The 13,141-nt window shown below is 41.2% G+C and overlaps 1 protein-coding gene across 1 annotated transcript in view; it reads left to right on the top strand.

Moving 5' to 3' along the window:
- The window catches only part of ARHGEF4 (Rho guanine nucleotide exchange factor 4), a 134,594-nt gene that overhangs the window by 28,971 nt on the left and 92,482 nt on the right, over positions 1-13,141 (top strand). The window contains exon 4 of the mRNA XM_030916854.1: positions 9,094-9,220. Coding sequence (XP_030772714.1) covers positions 9,094-9,220 — 127 coding nt within the window. The remainder of the gene's footprint in view (positions 1-9,093; positions 9,221-13,141) is intronic.

Raw genomic sequence — 13,141 nt, 5'->3', positions numbered from 1 at the left:
TGCCTACTGAGACATGTTGTAACATTGAATTTTAGTTATTGTACTTTTCAACTCCAGAACTTTTACCTGTTTTTTTAATACTTTCTCTTTATTGGTATTCCATCTGATGAGACATCATTCTTTTGGTTCCTTTAGTGGTTTTTGTTTCACTTAGCTCTTTAAGCATATTTAAAACAGTTGATTAGAGTCTTTGTCTAGTAAGACCCTGTGCTTTCTCAGGGACGGTTTTTGTTCGTTTCTTTTCTTTCTGTGAGTGGGCCATACTTTCTTTTTTTTTTGGAGACGGAGTCTCACTGTGTCGCCCAGGCTGGAGTGGAGTAGCGCAATCTCAGCTTACTGCAAGCTTCACCTCCTGGATTCAAACCATTCTCCTGCCTGCCTTAGCCTCCCAAGTAACTGGGACTATTGGCACCCGCCACCACGCCCGGCTAATTTTTTGTATTTTTAGTAGAGACGGGGTTTCACCATGTTAGCCAGGATGGTGTCAATCTCCTGACCTCGTGATCCACCTGCCTCAGCCTCCCAAAGTGCTAGGATTACAGGTGTGAGCCACTGCACCTCGCCACTTTCTTGTTTCTTTGTATCATAATTTTTTGTTGAAAACTAGGCATCTTGAATGTTATAATGTGGCAACACAGTGGCTGCATGTATGTTGCTGACAGTATTCCATGGCCTGGATGTACAGCGACTTGTTTAATCATTCACCTGTTGGAGGATATCTAGATGGGTTCCAGGTTTAGGCTATTATAAATAATATGTTTATTAACATACGTTTTCTTTTCTCTAGGGTAAATACCCAAGAGTACAATTGTTGGGTCATATGATAGTTGTCTGTTTAGTTTTATAAGAATCTGCCACATTATTTTCCAGAGGGCTATACCATTTTACCTTCCCACCGGTAAAGTTTGCATGATCCAGTTTCTCAGCATTCTTATCAGCATTTTTTTTTTTTTTGCTATATTTAAATTTTTACCATAATAGCAATAGCGGTGTAGTGATAACTCATTTTGGAAATGGTTGGGTTCTAAGGGGCAATAATGTAGAAAATACTTTCATTGCATATTTGCCATTGGTACAACAGTTTAGGTGAACTGCCTTTTCTATTCTTGTATCCATTTTCTAACTGGGTAGCCTTTTCCTTTTCTCTGCCCAAACAATTGAGAGGTAAGGCATTTTTTTTAATGTTGATCTTTGAGAGACAGAATGTGTATGTGTCTGTGTATTATATATATTCATATTCCAGATATTAGTCCTTTGTTGAGTATGTGGTTTACAAACATTATCACCCAGTGTATAGCTTGTGTTTTCATCATCTTACCACGGTCTTCACAGAACAAATTTTTAAATGTCGTTGAAGTCTAGTTAATCAGTTTTTTCCATTTATGGATGTGCGTTTGGCGTCATGTCTAAAAACTCTTCAGTGACCCCTAAGTCTCAAAGATTTTCTTGTTTTTTCTAAAGTTTTATCATTGTACTTTTCACATTTAAGTTTGTGATTGATTTCCAGTTACATTTTTTTGACTTTTTTTTTAGGTTCAGGGGTACATGTGCAGGTTTGTTATATGGGCAAATTGCGTGTTGTAAGGGTTTGGTGTACAGATTATTTTGTCACCCAGGTAATAAGTATAATACTGGATGGGTAGTTTTTCAGTCCTCACCCTCCTCCTGCCCTCCACCCCCAGGGAGGCCCCAGAATCTCTTGTTGTCTTCTTTGTGTCCACATGTACTCAATCTTTATCTCCCACTTACGACAACATGTAGTATTTGGTTGTCTGTTCCTGTGTCAGTTTCCCTAGCATAAAGGCCTCCCGTTGCAACCATGTTGCTGCAAAAGGGAATGATCTCATTCTTTCTTATGGTTGCATAAGTTGTGGGATTTAGGTGAAGTTTTTTTTCTTTTCTTTCTTTTTTTTTTTTCTGCCTGTGGATACTGTTGGACCACTTGTTGAAAAGAGTTATTATTCCTCATTGATTACTTTTGCACCTTTGCCAAAAATCAGTTGGATATACTTATGCCTGTTTCTAGGCTCTCTGTTTGGTACTGTTGACACGTGTGTCTATGCTTCCACCAGTGCCACACTGTCTTGATCTTCATAGCTATGTACTGAGCATTCGTGTTGATTAGATGGCGTCCTTCCACTATATTTCTTTTTTTCAACATTGTTTTACCCTTTCCATGGCTGGCTCCTCCAATAGTAAATATTAAAGTAAGTTTGTCTTGTCTATAAATGCTTTGCTGAGAATCTGATGAGACTGCAGAAAACTTATAATTTATGGAAAACTGTCATCTTTATTATGTTTTGTCTCCCAACACAAGAATACAGGTATATCTTTTCATTTATTTAGGTTTTCTTTAACTTCTTTTGTCAGAATTTTGTAATTTCCTGCATGCAGATCCTATGCATTTTTAAATGTATACTTTTGTATTTAATTTTCCTAGGAAGTATTACAAATACTGCGTTTTAAATTTCATTTTCCACAAGTTGATTTTTTTTTTTTTTTTTGAGACGGAGTCTCGCTCTGTCGCCCAGGCTGGAGTGCAGTGGCGTGATCTCGGCTCACTACAAGCTCCGCCTCCCGGGTTCCGGTCATTCTCCTGCCTCAGCCTCCCGAGTAGCTGGGACTACAGGCACCCACCACCTCGCCCGGCTAATTTTTTGTATTTTTAGTAGAGACGGGGTTTCACCATGTTAGCCAGGATGGTCTCGATCTCCTGACCTCGTGATCCGCCTATCTCGGCCTCCCAAAGTGCTGGGATTACAGGCTTGAGCCACCGCGCCCGGCCTGATTTTTAGTATATGTGTTGATACTGTATCCTGTGACTCTGCTGAATTCATTTGTTAGTTCAAAGGTAGTTGTTTTTAATAAATTATTTGAAACTATCTATGTAAGCAACCATATCACCTGAAAATGGGGGGGGGGAGTTATTTCTTCCTTTCTAGTGTATATTCTTTTGATTTCTTTTCTTCCAGCCTCTGCCTACTGCGCAATTCCAAAGTCACTTCCAAATTCGTAGGTGTTTGTTATAGCTGTATCCCACTTCCAGGTGCTAAAGTTTGTATAGTGATTATACAACAATACAGGTGCTACAGTGATATCAACAAAATACCGTTAACAGAGAGGAGGAGGTGGGTAATTCTGTGTAGATGGAACGTTAGGAAAGATTTTGCGTAAAATGAGACACTTTCCTAAGAATGGATAACGTTTCAGCAGGGAAACGTAGTTCAAAGAGAGGGGGTAGCAACATCACTGCAACCTCTGCCTCCTGGGTTCACACCATTCTCCTGCCTCAGCCTCCCGAGTGACTGGGACTACAGGCGCCTGCCACCATGCCTGGCTAATTTTTTGTATTTTTAGTAGAGACAGGATTTCACCATGTTAGCCAGGATGGTCTCAATCTCCTGACCTTTGTACGGTAGTATGAGAATTCATAGAGTGTCAGGGAAGTATCGGGCAGGTGCCTGGTGGTAGAGAGATGGATGGCAAGAGTTGTTACAGTAGTCAGAAAACAATATTTGAAGAACTCTGGGCTCCCTGCCAATAGACCTTGACTTTGTAAGCAGCAGGCAGCCTTTTTAACATAAAATGGCATGATAAATTTTTAATATGGTTTTTAATGTAAAAATGGTATGATAAATTTTTAACATGGTTTTTAACGTAAAAATGGCACGACAAATTTTCTGTAGAACAAGAAGGGAAGACTTAGAGAATGTTTAAGTAACACCTATGAGAAGTGACCTGAGAAAACGTTTTGTCAAAAGGTATTCAGTTGGCCCTTAAACCATGCAGGGGTTAGGGGTACCAACCACCTACACAGTCAAAAATCCATTTATAATTTTTTTTTTTTTTTTTTTTTGAGATGGAGTCTTGCTCTGTTCCCCAGGCTGGAGTGCAGTGGCATGATCTCAGCTCACTGCAACCCCCACCTCCTGGGTTCAAGCAATTCTCCTGCCTCAGCCTCCCTAGTAGCTGGGATTACAGGTGCATGCCACCACGCCTGGCTAATTTTTGTATTCTTAGTAGAGACAGGATTTCACCATGTTCGCCAGGCTGGTCTCAAACTCCTGAGCCCAGGTGATCTGCCTGCCTCGGCCTCCCAAAGTTCTGGGATTATATGTGTGAGCCACCGTGCTCAGTGTCATGTATAATTTTTGTCTCCTGAAAAGCTTAACTATTAATAGCCTACTGTTGACCAGAAGCCTTGTTAATAACATAAACAGTCTAACACTTGTTTTGTATGTTGTAAGATATTATAAGTAGTATATATAGTATTGTTGCAATAAAGTAAGCTAGAGAAACAGAAAATGTTAAGAAAATCAGAGGGAAGAGAAAATATATTTACTATTTGTTCACTGGAAGTGGATTGTCATAAAGGTCTTCATCCTCATCATCTTCACATTCCATAGGCTAAGGAGGAGGATGGAGAGGAGCAGTTGGTCTTGTTGTCTCAGAAGTGGCAGAGGTGGAAGAAAATCCATGTATAAGTAAACCCATGCAGTTCAAACCCATGTTGCGTAAGAGTCAACTGTAGTCACAAGCTTAAGTGGCTATTAAAAAAAATAAAATGTGATGTGACCTGCATGAATACATGTACAGGGTCCAGTTTCCCTTTAACCAGGATTAAAGTAGATTCTGAGAGAATTCCAAGCCTAAGATTCTTTGACTGTAAAAGGTTTGGAGGCCTAGAGATAATTTCTGATAATGTAATAGAAAATAGAGATTATATGCTAGTTGACCATATTTGACTAGTTGAGTCAAATACGATGTGGTAGTTTCTTTTCTTTTCTTTTTTTTTCAGACAGAGTCTTACTCTGTCGCCCAGGCTGGAGTGCAGGGGCGTGATACCGGCTGACTGCAAGCTCTGCTTGCCAGGTTCACACCATTCTCCTGCATCAGCTTCCCGAGTAGCTGGGACTACAGGAGCCCGCCACCAAGCCCAGTTAATTTTTTGTATTTTTAGTAGAGACAGGGTTTCACCGTGTTAGCCAGGATGGTCTCGATCTCCTGACCTCAATATCCACCCGCCTCGGCTTCCCAAAGTGCTGGGATTACAGGTGTGAGCCACCGCGCCCAGCCGGTTGGGTAGTTTCTACTAGTTTCAACTACTCAGATATACATAAGCCATATTTTTGTGTAAACACAAAAAGGTAAACTCCAGGTATAATTCTGAAAAAAGTATGAAAAGAAGCAAGTAATAATGTGGTGTAACATGCAAGGGTTAGAACAGCAGGAATAATAGCACATATATTGAGTGAATAAGAGCACTAGGTCACTGTCAGTCACTGGACTACAGTGGACTTTTAATTTTGGAAGTGTGTTAATTTCTAAATAGACTAGGATTTCCTTTTTAAGCAAAGTAATAGAATTACCTTTCTATTACAGATTTATAGTTTAATTCCATTGTGATCAGAGAAACATACTTTGATTTCATACTTTCAAACTTTTTTTTTATTATTTCATTATTATGATTATCACCAAGGATATAGCCTCTCTTGGTGAATGTTCCATGTGCACTTGAAAATAATGGGTATTGTGCTATTGTTGGATGGATAGTCTACAAACGTCAGTTACTTCTAGTTGGTTGATGGTGTTGCTCACTTTGTGTGTTATCTTGTTTTTGTCTATTTGTTCTATTGATTACTGTGATAAAAGTGTTGAAGTTTCCAGTCAGCAATAGATCATTGTGAATTTTCCATTTCTTCTTTAAATTAAATTGAATTTTTGCTTCATATATTTTGAATGTCTGTGGTTAGATGCATGGACATCTAGGATTATATATCTTCTTGGTGAATTCACTCTTATTATGTTATGTTCTTCTGTGTCCCTGGTAATTTTCCTTGCTCTGAAATTGGTTTTGTCTGATATTACTAGAGCCATTCACATTTTTTTGATTAGTATTTGTGTGTCATGATTTTTCACCCTTTTACTTTCTACCTGCCTTTATCATTATTTTGAAAGTCGGTTTCTTGTAGATAGCATATTGTTAGATGTTGTTTTTCCCTTAATTATTTTAATATTTGTTTTTCTGATAATGTGCTTTGAGTATTCAAACTTAATAAACTTACTGATGTGTTTGGATTTAGGTTTACCATGTTATCATTCATTTTCCATTCTTTGATTTTCATTGCTGTTTCCTTTTGGATTATTTAGGTATTTTTTAGTTTTCCATTTCAACTTACTGAGCTTTTAACTATATTTCTTTGTATATTTTTTTTTAAATAATTCTAGGAATTAATATACATCCTTAACATTTCCATCTAGTTAGAATTAGTATTTTCCCACTTCGAGTGGAAGGAACGTAGACATCTTGCATCCCATAGGTTCCTTTAACTTCCTCCTTTATGTTGTTGTTATCATGTATATTATATCTGCATACATTGAAAACCTCATTAGATAATACTATAATTTTGTGTTTAACTGTCAAGTATTTTTTAAAACTTAGGAGAAAAATAGTGTGTTATATTTACCCAGCTTCTTCTTATTTCTGTTGCTCTTCCTTCATTTCTGAAGTTCGAAGTTTCCCTCTGGTATCATTTTCCTTTGTATAAAGATCTTCCTTTAACATTTCTTTAGAACAGGTATACTGGCTATGACTTCTCTTAGTTTTTCTCCATGTGATAATGTTCTCACTTTATCTTCAGTCCTGAATATACTTTTGCTGGATATAGATTTTTGGGTTGACAGTGATTTAGCACTTTACAAATATTTTTCCACTTCTTTCTGGCCTCCTTGAAAAATCTGCATGCAAATGAATATTCCCCTATGCATGATCTGTTGTGGTTTCTAGCTGCTTTAAGGTTTTTTCATTGTCTCTAATTTTCAGCAGTTTATGATGTCTCTGGGCATTGATTTCCTTGGATTTTTCAGCTTGCAGTTTGCTGAGCTCTTGGGTCTGTAAGTTACTGTTTTGAATCGTATTTGGGATGCTTTCAGAAATTATTCTTGATATTGTTCTGCTCTCCACTCTCTCCGCCTTCTGGAACTCTGATGACAGAGTGTTAGACCTTTGTTGTTGTCACACAGGTCCCTGAAGTTCTACTGGGGATTTTTTTCCCCCCAGCCTTTTCTCTCTGTTCTTCAACTGGATAATTTCTGTTGAGCTATTTACATGCTTACTGATTCTTTCCTTTTTCATCTCATTTTATAATTGTACTCTGCCCCTGGATTTTATTTTAGTTATTATATTTTTCAGTACTAACATCTCCATTTTATTCTTTTATCTATTTATCTGCTATTATTTTTCATTCATGTCAAAAGTGTTCACCCTTACTTCTTAGAGCATGGTGATATAAGAGCTGCTTTAAAGTCTTTTTCTGATAATTCCAACAACTGTGTCATGTTGGTGTTGCCATTGTTGACTATCTTTTCCCTTAAGAATTATTGAGATTTCATAGTTCTTTGTGTGTCAGGTAATTTTGGATTGTATCCTGGGCATCTTAAAGATTATGTTATGAGACTCTGGGCCTTGTTTAGTTCCTATGGAGAATAATGATTATTAAATTTGTTAAGCAGTTGACCCAGTTAAGTTCAGGCTGCAAGTTCTTACTGGTCTTCAGTGGCTGTTTCTTATGTCAGTTCAGGTTTTAAGATGTTTGCAGTGCCATTTGGATAATGTGGATTACCCAGTGGCCCCTGTGGGGCCTGAAATATGTTCTACCCCATGGTTCAGTTCTCAAAGACTCTTATATGCTGTTTGGGGTCAGATCCATTCGTACAGCTTGGGGTTAAGTCTGGGAGATCATACACAAGATTATGGGATCTTCTTCTTGAGACCCTTTTGGCATTCTCCCAGGCACCTCCTGGTGTCTACGAGCTCTCCATTCCTAGTTTTCTTGATGGAAAGCTGGAGCTTTCATTTTCCCTCTCTGCCATGTGAAACCAAGCGGCAACTGTGTCTGCCTCTGAAACCAAGTGGCAGGGAGACAGAGATAGAAAAAAGAAACAGGGATTCTCTCCCATGCATTGGTACCACAGTTCCTCTGGTCAGAGAGGATTCCTGTCCCTCAGAATTTTAGATGTCTGCACGACCACCACTGCCATTACCATAATGAGACTGCCTAGGGGAATACGGTGGGAGAAATCATCACTAAAATACACATCCCTCATGCCCTCATGCCCTTAAGGACCCTTTTCCCTCTCTTCAGATCTGAGAGGTCTTCTTTTGGAGTCCTTTATGTCCATGCCCAGTCTCAAGCTGGTATTGAGTTCAGACCAGGGCACACCACAGGAACCACAAAACAAGAAACTCATCACAGGATCAGTGTTACTTTGACTTCTGGTTTCCTTCCCGTCTACCTGCTGCTGTTTGCCTCTAGAGTCCTCAGACTGTATCCTCTCTGGAGCCAGGATTTTTAGTTGTGTTCAAATGGATGGGGTGAAGTGTGCCACTCCATCTTTATCATTGTTTGTATATTGATGTTTCTGGAAATCACTAAAAGAATTTTCTAAGCACTGTTTGCTTAATAGTATGAGGAATACAAAAGCAAAAAGTAAAGGAACAAGCATTTATCTGAATACATACCACAGTTTTTAAGTTAATACAATAACTTCATAAGGTAGAAAAAAAAATCAAGAGGGGTCAGGTTTATCTCTGGACAATGAGATGATACAGAAAAGGCTCACCTCCCTGGTTGTCCCAAAGCCACAGCCAACAGTGGGTCCTTACTGTCTGAAGGGCAGTGTCTGTTTCATAATTAGGAGATGTCACGGATTTCGTGAGTTGTATTTTAATGAAGCATTCCAAAAAGACTATGCCTTAGCTAAAACTAACAGTCGTGCTTTTGGGGAAGTATCAGGCTGTGTGGCTGACCAGCTCAGGGAGAGTTGGGAGTCTGAAGACCTTCTCCACAATCCTGACTTCACCCATGGAATGACAGCCTATCCATGTGGCCAGATAGGTTGCCCACTGTAGACTCCAGGTGAAGTTTTTCTTGTGAGTTTTGATGTGAAAGTATGTCCTGGAGCTGTGCATATTTTGGTTGTGTGCTCTGTTCCCAAGGAAAAGTCCTCAGCAATTAGAAAAACTGCAGGGTGGCAATGACAGCTGTCATTTCTTTTCTTCATTTGCCCTCTGCCTCTTTCCTTCTCTTTCAGTGCTGGAGAAAGACGATCATTACCTCTCCAGAGTCTTTGAATCTCCCTAGAAGAAGCCGTCCACTCTCCCAGAGTGCTCCAACGGGACTGAACCACGTGGGCTGGCCAGAGCACATACCTGGCACTGGTGAGTTACGCGCCTCTCTCTTTTGCTATGTACTCTGGATCTTGGCATGAAGGACAAGAAGTGAGTGCTATTGGCAGCTGTATCCACTTGTCTGGCAGAAGTAGCTTGATGGTGAGAGAGATAAACAATTGTCCCCTTCCTTCAGTTAGGGAGGAGTGCCTACTATCCAAAGAAAGGGAATTATTGGCCAGGAACAGTGGCTCATGCCTGTAATCCCAGCACTTTTGGAGGCTGAAGCAGGCGGATCACTTGAGGTCAGGAGCTCAGGACCAGCCTGGGCAACATGGTGAAACCCCATCTCTACTAAAAATACAGGCCAGGTGTGGTGGTTCACACCTATAATCCCAGCACTTTGAGAGGCAGAGGGAGGCGGACCATCTGAGGTCGGGAGTTTGAGACCAGTCTGACCATCATGGAGACACCCCATGTCTACTAAAATACAAAATTAGCCGGGTGTGGTGGTGCATGCCTGTAATCTCAGCTACTTGGGAGGCTGAGGCAAGAGAATAGCTTGAACCTCCCTAAAGGTTGCAGTGAGCCGAGATCACACCATTGCACTCCAAGATGGGTGACAAGAGCGAAACTCTGTCTCAAAAACAAAACAAAACAAAAAAATTAGCTCATTGTGGTGGTGCATGCCTGTAATCTCAGCTACTCTGAGGGATGAGGCAGGAGAATCGCTCGAATCTGAGAGGCAGAGGTTGTAGTGAGCTGAGATCATGCCACTACACTCCAGCCTGGGCGACAGAGTGATACTCCACCTCAAAAAAATAAAAACGGAATTCCTAGAGTCCCCCAGCTTGGCTCCATCAGTTAATTTTGAGGAGAACTACCAACTGTCCCTTCGTCTCGCAGTAGGATATATAACTTCAAGGAGACAGAATCATGTAGAGAGCTGTCTCCAATCAGCTGATGGACTTGGGTGTTTCCCCTTCTGATAAATAATGGCCTCTTCCTTGAGTTTTATGGCAGCCTCTATGAGTCCGTTTCTCCGAACTACAGCAAATAGCTTCAAATCACATATCTGTCCATAAAAGGCCTGGCTCTCTGTGTTAGAAGGGAACTGGGCCACAGGTGAGAGCCAGGATGGGGCCTCTTTATGTGTAACAGCTACCTTCCTCACACCCAACCCAGCAGGGCTGGACATGCTGAGTGCGGCTCAAGGCACATCTGTCTTCCGGTGGAAGGACAGATGTGGGGTCTCAGGTCTTGAGCAGGTGCAGATTGTGTTTGGTGGTGACTTTACAGTCTAAAAGCTCATGGCTGCTGGAGGGAGGGGCCAAATCTGGTGTTGAAGAAAGTTAAACAAGGGCAAAGCCCTGAGAAAGTTAGAAAAACAAAACAGCCACACCTGTCAACAGCGTGCTTTGTCCAGGCTTGGGAGGAGCGAGCTGGCAGTGGAGGCTGTTGGTAGTTGGGTCCTGTCAGTGCCGAAGACCCATAGAAAGCCAGTGTGGTGAGGCAGAGGATGACGGTGCATGGCGGTCGGCCCCGAATGCTGGAGTTTGGCATATGTCTTTCTAAGGAATCAGCTCTGATGCAGACTCTTAGCTGAGCTCTGAGTCTGACTCAGCACATTGGAGGTGCTGGTCCCGAGGGAGCTGGCTGCTCAGATTAGCTGGTGGATATGGTGGCTGCCTGTCAGCAGATGGATGTATTTAGGTTGCACTATGAATTGGAGCTTTATTCTTTCCCATGTACAGTTGTGATCTTAAACTCACAAGCAAAGTTATGAAAAGGTGTTTGACAACTGTTGAACAAACTCTCCCAGTTTCTTGCATAAGCCCCTCATTAAGTCATAGAGTTATTTAGAATCTTGTGAAAGGGTCAGTAACCAGGGAGAGGAATCTTTTTCCAGAGAGAATCCTCAAAGCTGATTTTGGCCTTTCAAGTCAGTACCTCCTTGCAATTCAGAGCTTCATAATCATGTTTACCTATTATTTCAGTGTCACTTGAAATAATTGGCAGATGAGCTCATTGCAGAAGAAATTTTAAAATCTTCATGCCACCAGTGACATCCAGTACGTCTGCACACCAAGGGCACTGCTCTGGAGGTCAGAGATCAGGGCTGTAGCCACACTTCATCCTAGGGTGAGAAATTGAGCACATCCCTCGATTTCCTGCTATCTCAGGTTCCTTTTTTCTTTCTTTTTTTCTTTCTTTTTTTCTCAGAAATTCTGCAAGAAAGTAATCAGATTCCTTTTTCTTCAAAAAAGGAGTGATAGCTCCTGTTTTCCTATTTCATAAGGATAATGGGAGGGACTAGCCTGGAGTTGAGCTTAGGAAAGCTTTTTCTTTTCTTAATTACTGCATCCACTTCCAGCTGATCTGTGCCTGACTTCGTCGGATTCATACTTTACAGAGATGATATTTCTAGTTTCTATCCCTGGAACCTCTCATCATTCTCATTTTTTTTTTTTTTAATCCATTTTCTACCCAGTTCTGTGAGAATTTCTCAATTTCATCTTCTACTTTGTTTTCCTGTTTGTTTGTTTTTCCCTCACCTGTGTTCATTGCCTTCACTGGCAGTTTGTGATCCAGTGATCATGTTTTTAATCTGCAACAATCCTTCCAATGTCCTTTGAAGCCATGAAGAACAGAAAATCGGGATTTTTGTGAAGTTTTCTCGTTATTTCCAAATTTCAGTTCATTTCCAAATTCATCTGCTCTTCTTTTGAGGTTTGTTTGTTTGTTTTTTGATGGAGTCTCACTCTGTCACCCAGGCTGGAGTGCAGTGGCATGATCAATCTCGGCTCACTGCAACCTCCGCTTCCTGGGTTCAAGCAATTCCTGCCTCAGCCCCCAAGTAGCTGGGATTACAGGTGCCCAACACCATGCCCAGATAATTGTATTTTTAGTAGAGATGGAGTTTTGCCATGTTGGCCAGGCTGGTCTCAAACTCCTGACCTCAGATGATCTGCCCACCTCAGTTTCCCAAAGTGCTGGAATTACAGGTGTGAGCCACCGCGCCTGGTCTCTTTTGAGGTTTTTTATTAATAGGTGAAATTTCTTTATTTGCTCATCTGTGTGGACAGCAGTCCTCCCCGAGCAGTGGTGTGTTGTTAAGTAGCACTGGAAGTGACGTTCTTTCAGAGATTATTATCAGTTCTTGTTAATATCCTTCAAACACAGCTGAAGTGGGATGAGGAAGGCGAGGCTTTCTTGTGATGAATGCTGTGAGTCAGTGCCTAAAGGCTTGTGGGGAGCTGTCCGCTGTCCTGGTAGGGAGCTCCTCCCCATCACTAGAATTTCTTCTCCACGTTTGGAAGGGTGGCTAAGAATCAGCCTGATGTGGGAGCAGCCCACCTCTCCCTGGCAAGTCGGTGCCCAAGATAAATCCCCACCACATCCGCACCTCTCTCAGTGGAGCCGGCAGGGCCAGGTGCAACTCTGAGAGTCCCTGGTGCCTCCAGAGTCCGTGCCTGTGGCTTTGGAAGGGTGGGCTGCGTTTGACCAGGAATACCTGGTGGTATGGTTATTTCACAAGCTGTCGGTCACCTCTTTCTTCAAACCACTTTGTTGTATCTTGTGGCTAACACCCTTCATCAGTCTCTAGTACTAGTAAAGGATGCTTTCTATTTTTTAAACAGCTTTGTTGAGCTATAGCCACATACAGTCCGGCGGCAGGATATTCACAGATACGTGCGGTCATCACCACAGTCCATTTTAGAACATTGTTAGCACCTTATAATAAGCTCTGTACCTTTAGCTATTACCCCACACCACCACCCTAAGAAGCCACTTATCTACTTCCTGTCCCTATAAATTCCCTACCCTGGATTTGTGTATGGATGGAATCATGTAGGAACTGGTCTTGTGACTGGCTTCTTTCACTTATAATATTTTCAAGGTTCATCCACATGTCACATGTACTTCAGTACTTCATTTCTTTCTATGGTCAAATAATCCATTGTATGGATA

Source organism: Rhinopithecus roxellana, chromosome 14 (assembly GCF_007565055.1).
Source record: "Rhinopithecus roxellana isolate Shanxi Qingling chromosome 14, ASM756505v1, whole genome shotgun sequence".
NCBI classification, from domain to species: domain Eukaryota; kingdom Metazoa; phylum Chordata; class Mammalia; order Primates; family Cercopithecidae; genus Rhinopithecus; species Rhinopithecus roxellana.
This window is presented reverse-complemented; position numbering and strand designations above follow the sequence as displayed.